This window comes from Nothobranchius furzeri, chromosome 15, assembly GCF_043380555.1.
Source record: "Nothobranchius furzeri strain GRZ-AD chromosome 15, NfurGRZ-RIMD1, whole genome shotgun sequence".
NCBI lineage: Eukaryota > Metazoa > Chordata > Actinopteri > Cyprinodontiformes > Nothobranchiidae > Nothobranchius > Nothobranchius furzeri.
Genome location: NC_091755.1, coordinates 24,998,220 through 25,018,688, shown reverse-complemented (window position 1 = coordinate 25,018,688; position 20,469 = coordinate 24,998,220). Strand labels below are relative to the sequence as shown.

Below are 20,469 nucleotides of genomic sequence, written 5' to 3'. Positions count from 1 at the left end.
TTTGAGTGTATTTCTGGGGTTGGTTTGGGTTATTCACCAGAATCTGCCAAACTGAACTAACCTGTCTGTGAGAGTCAATGAGACTTTACTTCCAGAGCTCCAGCTGGATGGAGGACCTCTGTCCTGCTGTTTGTCTTTGGACTCTAATGTGGTGTACCCTCTCACCAGAGTCTCCCTTCCCCTGTCCTTGTCCGTTTCCTTGGGCTCTGGGGCCAGACTCATCTGTAATGGCAGTGACTCCAGACTGCGATGTAACCCAGTCATGCGTGGGTAAAGAAGGGGTGAGGTGCTCCCTTCGCTCCTTTCAACCCCGAGGGAAGTGACCTGCCTGGGTCCCAGTCCGACGCTAGGGCTGGAAAAGCAGGCAGAGGAGTTCACGTTGAGTAAAGGTGCCAGGCTCGGAGTAAGGCAGGAGTTTCCTGATGAGCTACAAAGTTCTTGGAGCTTGGAGTAGGGAGGAATCTTTGGAGGTAGTTCCTCGTAAACCTCGACATCAAAGCTGTTGGAGTTCAGCTTGTCCAATTGGGCCATGGAAGGAGGTTTGGCCAAGCTGCGGACCCCAGACAACCTGGAGAAGCACAAAGATGACTTTAAAACAATGCATAATAATGCTTTTATGTCTAAAGATGTCACATAAGAGTGTGATTACCTCTGTGTGCTGGATGAGGTCAGATCCAAGCTCTTACCAAAACTGGGTGGTCTCAGCCCGTGAAGCTTTTCTCCATTTTCAGAGGGGGTCTGAGCAGAACTAGCCTTCAAAAACCCACCTCCACACTCCGAGTCAGACACTACAGCTTTAGCCTTGGCTCTCTCTTTCTCCTTCTCTCTGTCTGTTTGATTGACAGGACCAGGACTAGGGATCCCACGCCCCCCTGCCTTACTTGAACCAAGACCCGAGGAGGGCTCTTTGAGCCTGGATCCCTGTTGAGTTGTAGTGGAAGATTTGTTCAGAGCAGATCCCGAGTCCACGGTGGTGCTCATTGGACGAGCTGAGCTTGGTCGGGTCAGAGTCAGGGTGCTCGTCTTTGCTGGACGGGGCAGTGAGCGGTACTGGAGGGACGTCCTGGCGTTTGGAGACAGAAACCCGCTTTGGTCGCCGTTTGAGACATCCAGACTTGTCTTGCGTCCTCCTGCACTTGCACATGGCTTAACAGGAATGCCAGATGTTTTTGGAATCTTCCCCACAGCCACCGAGCTGCTGGGGATGGAGCTGATGACTGTACTTGTTGCAGCAGGTGGACTGGAAATGTTTGCACCATTGCTGGAAGTCGTGTGAGGTTTCTTGAAGCCAAAATTCCCACCAGCTGAAGGCCTGACCAATCCCGATGGAGGTTTTCGCTGCTCACCAGCTCCAGTGCCATTTCGATTGTCTTTACCTGCATCGGAGGAGGAGCGCTGAAGGCCCGAGTTCTTCACCGCTAACCGAGACTTGTCCATGGGTTTCCCATCTGACTTCACGGTGCCTACAGGGGAAAACAACTCCGATGAGCTCAAGCAGCATCAAGCAAAGACTGAGCCAAACCACATTAGGGCAGGATATCTAATAGGAACACCTACGAGGTCTGACTGTCTGCTGATTAAAGCCAATCCCCAGCTGGAAGGCCAGACTCACTGTTATCACACTGTTACCACTCTTTTCCACCCCAATGAGCTAAACCAGTTGTCTCTTTCCAGTAAGTGTTTGAACTTTCCAGCAGACGCTTAGTTGGAGATGAGCATAGCTGTGGATTAGCTGTGTTTATGACGGGTCTGTAGGCAAAAATCTGCAAAAAATCCAGAATTTCTCCACTCACTAAGATTCTTTGGACACATGTGTCTTTGGGAAGGAAATTAAGACTATTCCTTTCCTTTCATAACTTTTTCATCTTAAAAATAGTCTAAATTGGATGTTAACAATCTATTAGACACATAAGCCCTATACAATACGCACCACCCACACAAATCTGAACTGCCTGCGCTCATAATTTATATTTAATGGGAGTCATTATGTGAGGTTTATATACAAGACATTAACAGAGTCAAAGAGCTGCTGTTGCTTGAGACCCTCCGGCGTGCTGCCTCGGGACATCTGGAGTTACTTACGAGTATCCAGAAACCCGCAAACGATACATACACACACGTTTGTGCAGACTTTCTCCCACACACTCTCATTGCTCTGGGATCGGACTCCCACTGGAATATGACGCTGACAACACATTACTCCTGGAGTTCTTTAGTCAATTAGAAAATTGAGTTTATTTGTCACATCATAAACTTCTGCAAACACAAAAGTTGCTAATTCCAGGAACGTCTGAGTGCAGAAACATACTGTCGGTGCAGTGAGACATACAGACACAATGCAGACGAGTGTATCAGCTCGGATCCAGATGAAGGCTGATTCACTGACAGCAGCTGTGGAGGCAGCTGAGCTCAAAGTTTGACACCGTGACACATAGAGGAGACTGAATCCCTACTCGTTCTGATTCACGGTGAGCTAAGAATTCATGACATTTTCAGTTTTGAGCAAAGTGGTCTAATAGAGTGTGAGTGTTCTTCTTCCTTTGAGAGAACATTTGTTGTGAAATGATAAATTCAAGTCTTTAGAAAATGCACTGCCTGGTTTTAACTAGGAAATTAGGTACAAGTCTCCTATTAGATAATGGGTGATTATTTTTCAGCTTGCAACAAGTTATTTAACCCCAGCTGGTGCAATAAGTTGCTAATCATTTCTTAAACAACCACGTGGAAAGACACGTCCGGTGGTCACGGAAAAGATGTTAGTCTAAGAAGAGTCAGATTATTGGCGTGCACCAAGAAGAGAAAACATCTAAGGAGATTGCAGAAATTACTAAAATAGGGTTAAAAACTGTCCAAAGCATTATTAAAAACTGGTCTGATGAGTCCAGATGGACCCTGTTCCAGAGTGATGGGTGCATCAGGGTAAGAAGAGAGGCAGATTAACAGATGCACCCATCATGCCTAGTGCCTAGTGAGCAAGCCTGTGGGGGCAGTGCTATGATCTGGGGTTGTTGCAGTTGGTCAGGTCTTGAAAAATAAAATGCAGCTGCTTCTAAAGCTACATAAAGCCTACATTAAAAATATATTAAAAAAATGTAAAAAAATAAACATGATGTGCAGATAATGGGGCCCTATTTGATTCATCAGAATGTGATGAGGCATTTTGCAGCCTCCAAAATGCCTCCCTGGTGAGGTTTTCTGCGCCAACACATTCGGGACTCCCAATGCTTGGCCACCCAGTGTCAGTTCTCGCCGCTTCGGGTGTGAGAGCGTGTTGTCTGGGCACGTCCTACTGGGAGAAGACCTAAAGACTGAGGCAGGACACACCTGAGGGACTTATGTCTCTAAGCTGGCATGGCAACGCCTTGGGATTCTCCTGGCAGAGCAGGCCCAAGTTGCTGCTGCCCCGGTGACCCGACTCTGGATAAGCAGCTGAAAATGAATGGATGGATGGAAAAAACTGTAAATGTAAAATAAATGTAACTGTCTGTTATGTGTAGTCAGGTTATTTTAGCCAGTAAAATGATTTATAAAACCCAAGATTTTGGGACAAATTAAATAAGTTGCTTCTTTGGTTTGTCGACTCAAGAGGAAAAGGAGAACTGCATTTTTAAAGAAATGCAATAAAATGTTAGTTTAGTCCACATTTTCCTGTTTTCTAAGTCTCTTCTTGTTGCACATGATACATTTAATCAAGCATAAATGTTGTTAGCAAATTAAATATTTACTTGTTACAGTTGTTTGCTCCTGAATCTCTTTCACACAGTTTCTCCTGAGATACTCAACAAATGAGACACTGACAGAAACAAAGTATTCAGCCAAACGACAGGGATAAACTCAGACATCAGCACTCCACTTCCTGCTCATCTTGATAAACTCAGGAGATCCTGCAAACCGATGAGCAACAAAAAAAAACCCAATCTGGCCTCATCTTCTGATTATTCACAGTCTGAAACTGTGTGACAGATTAAGTAGCCATGATGGCAGATTCCCACTGGTGACATTAATAACAATAAAACCCTGGCGCACAGATCACAGGCTGCTCCTGCACACTTGTCTGGTGCATCTATCATCTCAACAGCTGGCAGCACAAACACAGGACAGGCCCACAGAACGGCGGCTGTTTGCACAGACCCCGACTATCTAGACTGGCACACAGCATCGTTACTAATGTCCTGTTGTTTTGCTCGACTGTGTGTGTGTGTGTGTGTGTGTGTGTGTGTGTGTGTGTGTGTGTGTGTGTGTGTGTGTGTGTGTGTGCGTGTGCGTGTGTGTGTGCGTGTGTGTGTGTGTGTGTGTGTCTGTCCTTACGTAAACCGCACACAGATGGTGTGCTTAAAAGGCAGCTGCACAATCCCCATCATTGTGTTCTTTGTGTGTGTGTGTGTGTGTGTGTGTGTGTGTGTGTGTGTGTGTGTGTGTGTGTGTGTGTGTGTGTGTGTGTGTGTGTGTGTGTGTGTGTGTGTGAGAGAGAGAGAGAGAGAGAAACTGTTGAGTGTGATGGGTGAAACTTTTCAGTGTGCACAATCTCTGATGGAAACACACACACACACACACACACACACACACACACACACACACACACACACACACACACACACACACACACACACACACACCGAAAAGCCTTTATTTCAGTGTTATAAATTCTCTTTGTTCAGGACCAAGAATAGATGGCGGAGGACACGAGAAGAGAAAACACACTAGGTCCAGTTTGAGTGTGTGTGTGTGTGTGTGTGTGTGTGTGTGGTTGGCTGGCAGGAAGGGTGTGGGCGGGGATGGGCATTTGATACATGGCACCACGTTTTAAAAAGCCCAGAGGGTGGGCTGCAGCTGTGGACGAATGCGTCTGACAGAAACAGAGAGAGTGTCTGTAAGTGTGTGGGTGTAGGACGGGAGACTTTAACAGCCAGCTCCAGAAATCCATCAGTCTTTTTAACTTATCCAGTGAAGTCAAGAGGACCTATAAAACACGGCCATCTCTCTGTGGGCGAGTGTGTGTTTGTGTGTTTCACCACTCACCAGCCACTTTCAGCCCACTCTGAGAAGTGTGCGTGATTGGAGACGTGACTCCCACAGGTGGGTTTCTTCCTTTCTTCAGCCCATTCCCCTGACCCAGAGCCTGCGGTTTCTTCAGCTCTCCCTTGCCTGCTTTCCACTTTTTGTCAGATTCAGACTTCAGACTCCCGGTATCATAGGCGCTGCCGCCTTGGCTCTTACAGCCGGGTTTGTTGTCATCAGAGTCCCAGGACAGGCCGCTCTCCACTAAAGATCTCTTCTCTGCATCAGTGCGCATCTACAGAGAGAAAGGCTGACATGAGCTCAGAGATAATATAACCAAAAACATGTTTATTAAATGAAATTTTCTAATCTCAGAACACAAAACTACATTATTCCTTCCCAATCAAACACCAGGGGTGCTTTTTCGAACTTGTTTGGACTTTCTAAGATAACAACAGAAGATGAGACTGAACAAGAAAAACTAGCTCACCCTCTTTACGACAGATAAAAGTCACTAAACATGGATCCATATGCATGTTTATCTGTTTCTCAAACCATCAGTTAAATGCAAGTAAATCAAAACAAAAAGATATTGAAGTATTTCCATTTAGAAACTGAGCAAAACCCAAGGAAATCTGCACAGTTTTGGAGACATTTTATTTGTTTACTTTAGTAAATGAACTGTTTGTCATCAAAACCTCACAAAAAATCTAATTGTCTCACTACAGTTTACAGGTTTCCTCTTCAAAAACATTGATGTTGTTTGCATAAATCTGAGTCCTTACGCTCAAAAATGTGAACTTGACATATTTTGAATGAACACCCAGAACCCAGGCCAAGGAGAAAAGCTGAAGTGTGAAACACTGCACATCGGTGTATTATAGTTGTGTGATGTGAAATGTGGTCATATTTGGCATATTTGAGAAATCAAAACCTTCAAGCAAAAGATGTTTTATGAGGATTCATTTTAAACATTTGCTTTCTAACAAGGCAGATTTTCTGATGCTTTTTAAGCAAACTGATTAACAAAAATTAGTTCAAAAATAAACTTTAAACTTAAAAGGAATCAAGCCACATGTGCAAGGTCTCAAGGTCCAATTTAAGTGAGACAGGCAGAGGGAATTACCCTCACTGATTTCTCATATTCCTCATCTAAACATTTATCTCTAACAGTAAAAAAAAACTGAAGTAGACTAAATTATCAGAGAAAAAAACAAAACGCTGTACACCACCACATTTTACAACACCAGATGCAGAGCAGGACTCTTGACCAAGAAAGACAGTCTGAACACAATCCAAACAGAGAGAATGTAAAATAAAGAATAAACAAACAAAAGGACTATTGGATCAACAATCAGGTTAGCCAAGATTTCCTTGAACTGGTGTGTAAGCCTGCGTGGGTTTACTGGTTGCACAACGCATGAGAAAAAGAATGACTACGAGGATGTGTCTGTGTTTTGGACTTTGCACCCAGCGATTCTCACGAGGATATTCATGATCTGAATTCTTTTGTAAACTGATAAACACCACAGGCAGGCTCCCTTCACCCGAGTCAGAGGTTTACATGAACACATATATGACTGTTGAAACAGATATGATGAACTACACAGCTGAACTGATAACCTGACAAAGACATGTCTATAAATGCACAAATACTTAAAATCAGATATGAGGAAGTGTAGGAGCTGAAAGCTAAGTAACCCCCCCCCCCCCCCCCCCCCCAAAAAAAAGGAGGTGGAAGATGGATAAAGTGTAAAGTGTAAAGAGAGAAATATCAGCTGAGAATGGATGCAACACAAGGAACCATGTGAGTGTTAGACTTTGTGGGGTGCATGGCGATGCAAGGTTGCCATGGTAATGATGCCAAAAGGGTCTAATGATTGCTATGACTCCTGCGACTAGGCGTAGTGGTAGGTTCTTCAGGCTTCCTGGCCTGGCTGCAGGACTGCAGATGGTTCTATAAGTCCAGGTGTGTGTGTGTGTGAGTGTGTGTGTGTGTGTGTGTGTGTGTGTGTGTGTGTGTGTGTGTGTGTGTGTGTGTGTGTGTGTGTGTGTGTGTGTGTGTGTGTGTGTGCAGATTGATGTGCTTTAGAACTGTCCTATAATATGTTGTTAACAGACAAAGCCTCACACTCTCAGCATCCATGTGCTTGGGTTGCTATGGTTACCACGATTCCCTCTCTCTACCTCCCTCTGTCTCACACCATCTCTCTGCTTCCAAAAATCCCACACATACACAGCACAGCAGAGGTGTGCCCTAAATCAGACTACTTTAGGCTAATGTAGCAGATGGATCCTAAAGTGCACCAAGCAGAGCTGTCAACAGGGTGATAGCAATAAAGAGATGATGAACCTAAACCTTCTAATCCCTCACTGACTAGATGTTTCTGAGAACCCAGCATGCAGATAAGACATTAATAGTTTATGAGAATTTTTCTTTTAACTACAGAATCTAAATAATCTGAATCGTGTAAATAAAAAGCAAAAAAATTGCATAATCTATTATTAAAATGAAGTAAAATTATTGTTGAATGATGACTAACACGTATGCTTTGAGTTTCACTTGGTGATAATGTTTAATTATGTCTTGCAACAAAAATGTTTCACTTTAAAACAGCTTCCCTAATCAGGCTTAAAAAAGAGACTTGATTGCAGCTACCCAGCATGCAGTGCAGTTGTTTCAGCCAACACTGATCACTGCAGATGTGATAAATATTACAGTCGTGAGTATAATACTCATTCAGACCACCTTCTGCTGGCTTTTTCCCTTACAGTGTTCAATGCATCACTGATCCTCATCAGGACCTCAGTGGTTTAACACACAATCAATACTAATACTGCAGCCAAGCGTCTGGTGCATCTGTGTCAGAAAGATCTGTGTGTGTATGTGTGTGTGTGAATGCATGCGTGCGTGCGTGTGTGTGTGTGTGTGTCTGTGTGTGTGTGTGTGTTTCTCACCACAGTGGAAGAGTTTCTGCGAGAACCGATGGGAGTGGTGAGGAGGGAGTTGAGAGTGGGGCTCGTGTTGAACTCCTCAGAGCTCAGGTTGTCTGAACCGTCACTCAGCCCACTGCTGATGGAGCTGCTCTCATCCCAACTACAAGAAACACACAGAAAGGACAGAAGTTAAAACTAATCATCCATCAAAGCAACACTTTTCCAAAGTATTCTATGTTGTAATTTGTTTGAGCAAATGAAAAGTATAAATTACCATTAAATCACTCCCACTTTCAAGATCAGGGGGTACATAATGTACAAAAATATTTTGAATTTCTAGGTTACATGAAGACAAGAAAAGAAATTGCAAAAACAAATGCCATGCAAGTGTTTCATTGTTGCACAAAAGCTTTCCCTCATTTTCTGAAGACATAATCCAGAGCAACATTTATACCAAAAGCATGCAACCCATTTACTTCATTTCTTTCATCATCATTTCCCACCAGCGGTTGGCTGGCTTGGCTCCAGTTTGTCTTTTGATGAAATATGCAGAGACCTCATCTGCAACACTCTCTGTTCTAGATACCAAACTTTCATTCAGCATTAACAATCTGTAGCTACTTGGGTGATTTCAACCCACACACATCAAAATAGCACTGATGCATGCACCCACATGAAGCCATGTTCCAGGACTACACAATTTTCCCAGGAGAAATTATTCTGGAGATGATTTCACTTAGAGACAGCTGCTGGGTGCTTCTACAGTGGATAGTGATGATGATATATTACAAAATGTTTGTTTTGGATGGTGCAAGTCATCGTTACACAAAAAAGTCATTGCAGTTTTATGCTTCATTAAGTATCCCCACAATACAGTCTAAGAAAACCTGATTCTTCTCAAAATGTTTCATCTAACTGAGTTACTATCTTTTTTCAGTCCCGTAAAACATCATCCAAGTAGAGAAATATTATCTGCCAATTTAGCTTGAATTTTCAATACATCAATTTTCTTTTATGATGTAATTTGGAAGTCAGTTTTGTATTTATCTAAAGTCATTCAATGTGCAAACTGTAAAAGAGGCGTGACAGAAAACAGGATAAATAGAGATGTTAAAGCTGGGACAGTGGCTCATTAGAGTCACCATGGTAACTACTCATTTGAGTCTGAAGCTCTGAATAGCTAGCCTTGTGAACTAGACCAAATGTCTTGCTTTGCAACGGTTGGTCTAGAAACATTCCATTGGAACCTCTGCGGCCTCCTGTCAACATTCTGGTGGGCCAATCACAGCTCTCTGTAGGAGTTTCATACCAACAGAGCACTGTGATTGGTCCACAGTGGTGGGCCAATCACAGCCTTCTTCAACAGCGAACTGTCTCGTTGACCAACATCCGTTGTGGTGAGTATGTCACATTGTTCATTGTCCAGTAACATGCGAAAATCGTTTGAAAGACGACAGTAGAACATGCCGACCGAGAGCCATCAATGGAGCGTTCTCAGAATAAATAATATATTTATTTATTCTGGCTTCCCAGGCTACTGAATAGTTACAAACCAGAAACGAAACCACAAACAAATGGTTGGTTGTGCCAGAACTAAAAATCAGATCAAACCAATTCCTGGAAAATGTATCACACACTTAAAATATTATGTAATTAAGTGATTCATGTAGGCGCTATGACAAGTTAAAATGGGCAAATCAAAAACTGAGAACAGAAGATTAAAGGCTGAATTAAGTGATGAAGTTAAATATTACCCAGAAACCCCAAAACATCCCAGAACATTTCTAACATTCATTGTTTCTCAGGGTGTGAACAGATTCGCTGCAGTGTGTTAAAAACACGTGTCTGATGTCAGAGTTTCATGGGGGTCTTTTGAGTTTATTTTCAGTAGAAAGTGTCCCTGCTGACTGAAATGCATTATTCTTCAACACCTTTCATCAGGCAATCCATTTGGATTGCCCGCTTCCTGACTGCAATAAAATAAACAGTAATCTGACAAATGTGGCTGCAAAAAGGCTGCAGGCATAATTAGAAGAGATGTGTGCTTTGGCTGAACACACGGACTCGTGGGAAGGAAAAAGATGAGAGAAGTGGAGAAAAAAGAAGAAGAGGGATAAAGTTGTGAGGTGAGATTTAAACATGCTTCATTACAGTAAATAGGTCATAATTTGGGAAGCCATGGGGGCTGGGGTTGTCTCTCATTGGGTCGAAGGGCTGGAAGAGCGACGTTGAACTGTATTGTAGAGGAATCTAACGGGGAAGAGCTTGTTTAACGAGGTCATACATAACGGGGCAGAGGAAGCACTGTCAGCCTTCTGGTTGGGTGCCTGTGTGGGTCATACCGTAGCCTTGAGGGGAGTTGATGGCGGTGATTTGAGGGGGTTGGGGACGAAGAGCTAAGGGAATGGCCCCATCTAGCCTGTGGGAATCTGGGAAACCCAACAGAATCCAATAAGACATCTGAGATTGTTGTCCGTCATCACTGCTCTTTCTACACACCAAACTCAGCCTGAGGTCAAATATGAGAAACACAAAGAGCTGAGCTACACAGCTAAACTGTAATAAACTGTAATAAATAAAGATTTTGTGGTATTTACATTTTAGTAGATTTATTTTTATTCACTCAGTGATAGGTCATTAAATTAATGAGACATTTTACAATTTAAAGACTCGTATTCGACCTTTAACATTTCTCTATGAAGATTATAGTTTTCCATTTGAGCTCATTTTAAATTCCTGTTTCCCTTAAATTGGATTTTTTTAACACCTGTTTTTTTCAATGCATCACTTTTTTTTTACTGGTTCCACTCACAGCTGGGGGACTTCTTTTGTTATCTGAGTCTTCTTCATATCCTGTTTAAGGCCTCAAAGCTATCTGCGTGTCCACCAGCTCTTTGAATGCTTGGTAACTCTGTTGAATTATTCAGTTCTGATAGGAAATAGAACAGACAGCCTCTCAGCTGGGTCAGATCTGACAGATGTGAAAACAGGAAGCACAGAAAACAGAAGCAATAGTCAAACATAATAAGGGAATACCTGAAAATGTACAAAAGATGAACAAACAGGCAAAAAAAATTAGACCAAAGGTCCAAACAAGTTTTTTCTAAGTAAAAATCCTCCATGCATTTGAATAATTGTTTTTTAAAATTATTTTCTGTCATCTTTCTTTTGCTCAGTGCAGAAACTTTATTCCTTGGTCATGAGGCGAACTGCCAATATGATGATCTCAAAACGTTATAATCACCCTCCCAAGCTCCTCAAATCCCCCACTGTAGAAGTCCTTCTCCAAAACCTCTTTAAAAAACCCTTAGACAGAATCTGCTGAAGATCTTAAGCCTCTTACACTTTTTGTGAATCTGCCCAAGTCTTTTAAAAGTGTCTTGGCTAAGACAACGTCTCCCTCAAAACCCTGATTTATTCTGTTAATGTGGAACAGGGTAGTGGTTGAATGGACAAAAGGAAGGCTGAGTTTGAAAAGAGGTCGATGAAAAACGCAGATACTCAAATGAAGTGATAAGAAAAGAGAGCATATAGGAGTGAACTGAGAAGTAAAGATCTTTAGATCATATGATTAAAACTGTGCATGAAAGTCACAGAGCTGAAGGGAGGAGACACAAAAATGATATCCTGAATCCTGTGAGCCAAAAGGATATCAATGCTGATTTGATTTAGGCTGCAATACTTGTCAATTACATTGAGGTGTATGTAACAAGGCCCATTCTTCACCTCCACCTGACATAGCAGCGTGTGCACAACAGCCTCCCACTGATCAGAGAGCGTGCCATGCAGAGCCATCTGCACACAAGTGGCTGCCTGCTAATGCAGCACCTATGAAAGCCACTGAGCTGTGCATCACTGACAGATTGTTTCAGGTTGGCTATGGTTTAAATAATTATCTTTTACTTGCAGAATAAACGGTTGTTAGGGTCAACCTAAACCTTTTATTTCTTTACAGAAACACGATTTCTTTGTTCGTCATGCAGTGCACAGAGGACCAGGCAGCCACACCCACACAAACACTCAGCTTTACAGGCTTTCAAGAGAAAGTAGCCGCCGCTGTGCTGAAGAGCTGTCGTTTCTTAAGAGGCTTCTGTGTTCTGTGGAGATTATTGCTCAGATCTGAGGGGAAGTGGTCTCTTTTTCTGCTCATTATGAGATCCGTCTTCTTTATGGTGTTGAGTACAATTGATCCAAAAGGAGGAAAAAACCCACAGTGGGAAAACAAAGCGTATGTGGCTTGTTGGGTCAGTTTTGTGCATATGGGAGAAAAGAAAGAGAAATTTGATCACCTGCAACAACAGAAATACCCACAGTGGCTGATTAGAATGCACCTAAACTAACAATGGTTAGAAAGTGAGTAGGAGCTGTTTGGAGGAATGTAAAGCTTCTGCAGGTAAAAGGTGCTTATAGATGTGGTTTTTAAAATCTCCACACACAAACAAAGGTGTTCAGTCCACTAAAGCACCCTAATCCAGTCCCCTTGCACTAAGTTTAAATCATCTCAGCTGATTTTTTATCCCTTCACCTATACCATAACCCTTTAATCAGATTCAACCTTTGATGTGAAAATTGAGGGTTTACTTGCAAATCTCACTTTTTATCACTATATCCCTGAAAAATGGAGTCTTGATAGGTTTTAATTTTCATTACTGTGATAAAAAAGGAACATTAAAGCAGGTGATCTCCAGACTTATCTAGAAATTATCAGAAATGCTAAAAGCTGCTATGATGGGCTAGCACGAATGCTAATGCAATGCTACTAAATTGAGATTTCAGTCAAACCTGCCAAACCACGAGTTCTGATAAGAACTTGAAGGTCTGTTGGAGAACAAACACAATAATACAGAAGCAGAGAGGCTCCAGATCAGGTTAAATGTAGCAGATAATGACAAAAAGACTGATTCTCTTGTTCCCTTGTGGGATTAAACACGTCTTTTCCAGGGTGATACCTGGACACAGCTTTTCCAACTCGCTTAAACTCATGGAATCTTTGCAGAACTGGAGAGCAGGAACTTTCCATCCATATTAAATACACAGTGTCACATGGCAGAGCCCAAAATGGCTAAATTAGACATGATGCCTTTGTAGGCAAATGGAAACTAGGGCAAAACTAGACCGGTGCAGGAAAATCCATTAAAATGCATTGGGGCACATGTGATAAGATTGCTAAAGTTGATAATTTCCCTGACCTGTTGAGTGACGAGACTTTATGATGACCTGATTGTAAAAATAACTTATCTTTAGTGATAGCAGAGGCAGATCAGACCAGCCTGATGAGGAAGCAAAAGAAATCTCAGAGCTGCACGAACCACAGCACTATCAAACACATCACATCCCCCTCCTAGGTGTAAGAATATTACCATAAATGGTGTTCAGAAAGTTTGACAAATGCTGAAGTGATATTAGAGTTCCACCATAAAAAGTAAACAAGAAGTTAAACTGTAACATGAACTCTAAGCAGTTTAAGCAGGACTGGGTCTGGACATGTAAAACAGGATCTGAACCCAACTGACTGCACTTTCAAATATCTAAAGTGACACTAAACACACATTGGCACACACTAAGAAAACAAAAATGACTCATTTGTAGCAGAGAGCATGACTGACCACACCTATTTCCAGCCTCTGTTTGTTGCCATAACAAAGCAGTGCTCACACTGACCATGAGGAAGGAAAAGCTTTAAAAATACTGTTTAAGTAATTAAAATAGGCTGATGGTGTTAAATGTGTGAATGCATCTGATTGGTCAGCAACCTAATAAGAAAAATGGAGGGGAGGATATGGTTGATGTGCACAGATGGTTAACAATATGGGTCCCTGGACCTCTTCATCAGCTTATCACCAGGGAACACACACACACACACACACACACACACACACACACGCACACACACACACACACACACACACACACACACACACACACACACACACACACACACACACACACACACACACATACACACACACACACAGCTCTACAAAGCATCCAAGTGAATTTTAAACATGAAATGCTGTAAAATCATTATTGTCCAATCGAAGCTGTTTAACATTTACCACATCCTTTGATAGATAGTTTTTAGCCTTATGCACAGGATAATCCTCTGCTGCAGCACCATTTAGGGTCATAGACAAATTCCCTATGCAGGCAAAGCCCTCATTATATCTTGATATTCTCCAGACACTCCGACTCATACGTGTTACTGCAGACATATAGGCACAGAAATGTTGTTTCACCTGCTGTACTTCAGAGTCATGGTTCTTATCAAGCATACACTGCTCTACAAGCTGTGCTGCGATTTATTATGCAATTTAAAAAAACAGTAGTGTCTTTTTTATGAACAGTGCCACATTGGTGTCTGGGTGCTGGGGCACTGGTTGGGTAATTAACAACAAATCTGCCAATAGAAGTGGCTTTTAATTAAAGGCCCAACACGCTCTTCTTTTTATTGGTTTGTATTGTTCTGCACTTATAGTTAATCACTCGTAAGCCCCAGTTATAAACTGGCCTGCCAGAACACCGGGGAATTATTCCCCCTTTAGGGTTATTTATAATTTCCTGCTCATCTTGTTTCCACCAAAATGGAAAAATGTGTGAGAGCTGCATTGACAGCCCTTTTGTGCACACACACATGGATGGACACACCCAGCAGTATTTGGGCATTACAGGGGATTACAGAACAGGCTGGAGTTAATGAGCTCACAGTTACAACTAATTCCATCTGCCACCATGGCCCTCAGCTTAAGGTGGAAGTGCAAAAACGAACACTGCATCCCTAAATGGCCAACGCAGAAGAGAAATGTGTGCCTCTTTTGACACGCGTGACAAAAAGCCCGGAGGTTTAGGTCACTACTGTTGCACCGCCCCTTGAATCAGGCTTGAATTAGCTGTCAGAAAAGTGTAATGATGCAATGAGCTGCAGGGGATTATTGCAATTTAGCTAAAGTTATCGGTGGGCTAGTCTAAGCCACGTTGGTCTTTACAGGCTCTGAAGTGGGACTGTGTGAGGAAGAATATTGAGATCCATCATTCTTCCGGTTTTCCTTCACTAAGAAACATTCTAGAAATACCTGAGGGTTTTCTGGGTGGAAAGTCGAAAGCAACAGAAACCCTGATAAATGAAAAACTCCACAGTGTGGGGGGTAGGACATGCAGAAAATAATGGTTGAAAACGGGGAACATTCACTTTGAAGATCAAAGTGATCTCCAAGTGAAAGCATGTCCAGCATACAATCCCACATCAGATATTATAAACTTTCATTCCTGGGATATTAACCAGTGGAAGTGGGATATTAACCAGTGGAAGACTCCGTGTGACTGTTCAACATGCTGACGCCTCACTGGGTCGCCTTGATCGTCTCATCCTGTAAGCTCCAAAAAGGAGGAGCAATGAGAAAATGTGCAGATGATTCCTTGAAAGGCAAGACTCTTCTGTATTATCATTTCAGTCCTCTTAGTCAACTCAAACAGGGTCAAAGGTTAAAGGCTAATGCTTCCCAGTCTACACAAACCCAGTCTGGAAATCTGTAACAAAAAACATTATGTGCACTAACGTTAGGGCTAATTACTCAGTAACACCTAGAATTTTTTTATGGGTTTCCTCAAAGTGTTCTTATATTCTTATTGAAGTAGACAAAACAGACCAGGGGGCCAGCTTTCATTGTATCTTAGAATGTAATGACCTTTGACCTCTAAAGTCCCTCTCGTCTTCACAAGAGAGCAGGAAGCAGAAGAAGGACCGCACTCCTGGGACAACACTGAGAGGTCTTTTAAATCCTCTTTATAAGTATTTGAGAGTGGGGTGCAGGGTGGAGAGCTTCTCAGCTCCAGCTCAGAACCAGGGAGGAGCTCACGAGGGGAACCCCGGCACTCGGAGGCCCGAGACAGGGGCCGGATCGCGGGGTAGAATTACCTCTGGCCTTTCTCCAGATGTGTCAGCTGACTTAACGGCTCTGTGAATTAACGGCGCACAGGGGATGTTTTGGTTTGAAAATGATAGAGAGAAGGAAGAGAAAGTGAGAGGGAGCGAGAAAAGGAAGGTGAAGGGAGGAAAAGAAAAAAAAGGCGGGAGGCACCACTTTTGAATAAAGCACGCTTCTTCCTGGTCGCTGTTAACTTGAAGCAGCTGTGTACAAGACAGAGCCAAAAAGCACATTCAGCAGCACAAACAAAAGTATTTCCACTGACAGCTGCTTTTTAATCAACAGAATTCTGCACAGAAACAAAGCCTGGGGCTAACTAGACCTAGTAACAGACAGCTGTGTGCAGGGCTCAGATGAAAACACACTCACACAAAACAAACAAGATAACGCTGACATGTATACCCATGGCACAGCAAGCCTGTTGGGTCCAGGTACTCAAAACGGCTGTACAAACAACCTGTTCCCCAACTATCACTCTATGAATTAGTGACACGCTGCAGAATATTTGTTATTAGACTAAAAGTGACTTTGCAAAATAGGGAAAATATTCTAAAAACAAGGCGTCATAAGCATGACACTAAATACGGCATCATCTGCATATAGCTGTGTCTTGAAGGCTAATTAACGGTCACTTAAAGGACCAGATTACTCATTTAATCAATACCTTTGCAGTGGTCTCTAGAAGAAATGAATGCCTTTTAGGCAGTGATGGCACAAAAAGCTCAGCAGGCCCAAGTCTGAGACATCACAGCTGAGCTTCAGACGGCACGTTCTGGAGTCTTATTTCCTGATATGTGGACATCTTGCCCCAGAATGAATAACATCAACACGACTCTAACACTGACTTGGATGCGTTATCTCCATAAATAACACAAGCCTGGAGGACGTCTGCCGTTAGATGAAGTTGCTAATGCTAACAGTTAGCTTAAACAGGCCGAGTCGTCCGCTGCTGATTACCAGATGTTAAAACAACAGCCTTCCCCATCGTGAGTCGAGATCAGTGAGTCCACGAATGTTACTTTCACAGTGTAACGTAGATCTACCAGGATTTTCCAATCCTAGATTTTCATTGTATATTTCTATCAGAATCTAATGCAGGAAGTAGATGTAGGAGACTGTTTTCATGTTCAGCCTGCACGAGAAACTCATAGTGAGACCTGACCAAGAGATTATAAAATAATCAGACTGCTTTGTGAATATTTTCAGCAAATCTAGAAAAAAATATATAATCTATCTCCAGAAGTTTTGAAGAAGATGTTTATTGATCTAGCTTCAAACTGAATACTGAGCTTCAGGAGGATTGAAAGTGGTTTGTTTTCCTGCCAAACACCTAATGAAAACTCAGTTTTCTACCATGAATGTAAATAAAAGCTGCTGCAAGTATGTATTTCTGCCATTTTATAATTTCTCAATAGTCTGTCCTTGGAATGAAAATCAGCTCTGGACTCTGAATGAGTGATGTTGATGAACTGCAATGCTTTGCATGAGTTTATTTGGAGGAATGTAATGTGTACCATGTGCTTAAATAATGGATCTCATTCTACAAATGTGTCATTATGATGCTGCTTAATTTGTAACACTAACACCAGCACACTGTGCAAACCTGTTTTAAGTTAAATCATTTAGTCTAAAGCACATTCATAATAAAGTAATTTCACTAAACTTGTATTTTGCATGGATCAATGGGCTTGTGGAATGGTTGAGTGTTGAAGGGTCAGCGTCTCTTCTGTAAAGAAATTCAAATTGAGAAATACATGAAACATCTAGATGAACAGATAAGGATGGAACGTGCAGGTGTGTAAATTGTGCTTAAATCAAACTTGACAAGACAAAGAGATTACAAACCTGACTGGAATGCTAAAGGTCACTTAAACTTAAAAAGTCAACAGATTCAAAGACTTATTGACTCAAGCAGAGAAACTTTGTTGGGTATTATGCTACCCTAAATGTTAGGGTTAGGGTTAGGGGATGGGCAAGTGCATGCATGCACATTTTTGTCCGTAATATAACCACATGTATTAGTGACCAGCAGGACCGAAGACGCACCCAGTAAGAATCCACACCCATCACCTGCTGTCACTTTAAACATGCACACACACTTGCTGTTCACGTAATGTTGCTAGAGTGGGTTTAGGAGACATTCCTTGCCCTCAAGGAACTCAAAACACACACTTGACATTCCACTGAGTGTATTCTGGGTTCCCACTCCCTAATCCTTCAACATATGGAGTCGTTATAAGCATTCCACTGCATGAGTGCTCATACTATGGCCAAAGATGACACTATAGTTGTAAGTCTGTTGGTCTAACATGTACCACAGAGATCGTCTTTTACAGCAGTCCAAGAAAGTGTCTAAACTTCTCACATCTTCATGAAAAGGGCTTCACTGTCATTCAGTAACAACATCCTGAGGTGATAATTCGCCATGACTGCTCATGTTAGCCTTGAAGCTCTTTTCTCATCCTTGTTAAGGTGCACTGTAGTCTGGTTCTTGCTCCTTCTTTGGCTTTGATGTACCAGAGAGACTCATTAAACCACAGGAGGGGCCACCTTGTGAAAATATGAGCTCTGTTTGTGAGCATTGATTCCTGAGTGAATGCGAATGTGTCTTACAAGCATCTGTTGTCTACCTTGTTGTGCTAATCACAAAACATCAAGCCATTGATGTATGTTCACACATGATTAAACCAACCATGTGTGAAGAAGTTTAAAAATACATGAATAATGAAAAATGTCTGAGAGATCTTGTTTGTTGTCACTTTTTAATTAATGACCTGCATCCATGAAGACAGACAATATCACAAAAATTAAGAGATTAAGCAAAATGATCCAATTATTGTCAGATAGATGAGATAGAATCTAATCAAGATAAAGCCGGTTGGCATTGGACTCTAAAATTCCAACTCGATGACCAAACTCAAGGTTGTGATGTATCTGTCTAGCAAATTTCCCTGTGGTTTCTCAAGGTCAGCTTGAGGAGGTGGCATCCAGGAGAAAAATCCAGACATTCTTCTCACTAGAACCCTTCTCCAGCCGCTCCTGGTGCATTCCCAGGCCAGACAGGGTACATGATCCCTCTAGCAAGATCTGGGTCTGTCCTAAGGCCTTCTACTAGTGAGGAGTGCCTGGAAAACCTCCAGAGAAGAGAAACCATCAGCTGGACCATCTCCGCTGACTCATTTTAGTCAAGAACGGCAGACCACAAAGACTTTCATCCAGCTGCTTTTGGGCCACAAGCACTTTTAAAGTTCCCTAATTTAGTATCTTTGTGCAGATAAGTTGGATGTCTGTAGGACTTTTCAGTTCTTACCTTAAAGAATCACATCTCCAGCAACACAAGAGGAGCCACTTCGAGTTAAGTGATTGGTTGATTGATTAATTGGTTAGAAGAAGCTGAATTAGTTGGATGTGAGTCTAATGCAGCACATATAAACTAACTTCAGCTCATCATTCAGCACCTTATAACTTTTACCACCATGCCCCAGTGATCCTTCCATAACATGATTACATCCAGTTATAGGTTAAAACAGCCTAATTTCTCATCTAGAGTTTCAACAGCATCAGCATTTACACTTTGATCTCCACCTGTGTGGACATGTCTGCATATTGAGGAGAATTCAATTTCTTTCAAGCATCAGGGATCATGAGGGTGAACGGCTGTTGAACTTCCAACTAATCCAGCATCTGAGTCATCAAAGAAACATGTTTCCAAAACAGCTTAATCTAACTCGCTCTTACTCTTAGTTTTTTACTTCAGCTTTACGAAAAAGGAGTGAAACTAAAAGAAGCTACCATAATTCACAAAAGTGCGATAAGCTTTAGAAAATCCCTCCATGAAGAGTGATATCATTCGGGTTTATTAACTGAATGGCTTGTTGATAGCAGAATGATTAATCCAAAAGGGATTTTGGTAAAAAATCTGTTGTTTGCACGAGGTTGTGGACTAAGGCTGGTTCTGGGTAGGGGTAGGTCATGCTTAGCAGACTGTGTTGTGTTTAAATGACACCACATGCAAACAAACACAAATGGGACTCACTGGGCTAATATTGGATTGACTTATATGACTAACAGAATGTGGTCAACTAATGATCCATGTTTAATGTCTGATTGTGCAGACATGACGGTGACACCCTGACATAACAGAAACTCACTATTATCATCTTTGGCTTTAGATGAATAGTTCAGTGTCTAGTTATTTCAGCATTATCAGTCTTTTGACAACCAGTTTGTTTGAGGATGCATGTCAAACTCAAACACACCAATAAAAACATACAGCATGGTCCTCTGGGAGTGACACGTGTGTAAATGATAGAAGCATTTGGGTTCAGCATGTGTGTCCGCATGCAACTAAAACCTTCATGATGTACCGCTCTGCTGCTTCACAGATGTCAGTCTGCAAAAAAAGGTTGACCAATCTCATTTAAACACCGTAATGACAATTGCAATGCTTTTTAATTGTGGTTCTGCACCCGTCTACAGGTATTTTGGCCCAACTTTATTTGAAGGGTTCATTCTCTCTACAACCTGTGAGTCACTAACCCAGATTCTGGTTTTAACCATAGATGCATGTTCTTTTCTTTGTGTGCTTGGATTTAGATTCTGAGAACATAAA

At 42.1% G+C, this 20,469-nt stretch overlaps 1 protein-coding gene across 6 annotated transcripts in view; it reads right to left on the bottom strand.

Annotated features, from left to right (window-relative positions):
• nav1a (neuron navigator 1a) overlaps nt 1–20,469 on the bottom strand; it is a 91,526-nt gene that overhangs the window by 12,524 nt on the left and 58,533 nt on the right. For all 6 annotated transcript variants that reach the window (XM_054745943.2, XM_070544611.1, XM_054745945.2 and 3 more), the window contains 4 exons: nt 7,957–8,095; nt 5,020–5,293; nt 650–1,463; nt 62–568 (listed from right to left, as the gene is read on the bottom strand). In XM_054745943.2, coding sequence (XP_054601918.2) covers nt 62–568; nt 650–1,463; nt 5,020–5,293; nt 7,957–8,095 — 1,734 coding nt within the window. The remainder of the gene's footprint in view (nt 1–61; nt 569–649; nt 1,464–5,019; nt 5,294–7,956; nt 8,096–20,469) is intronic.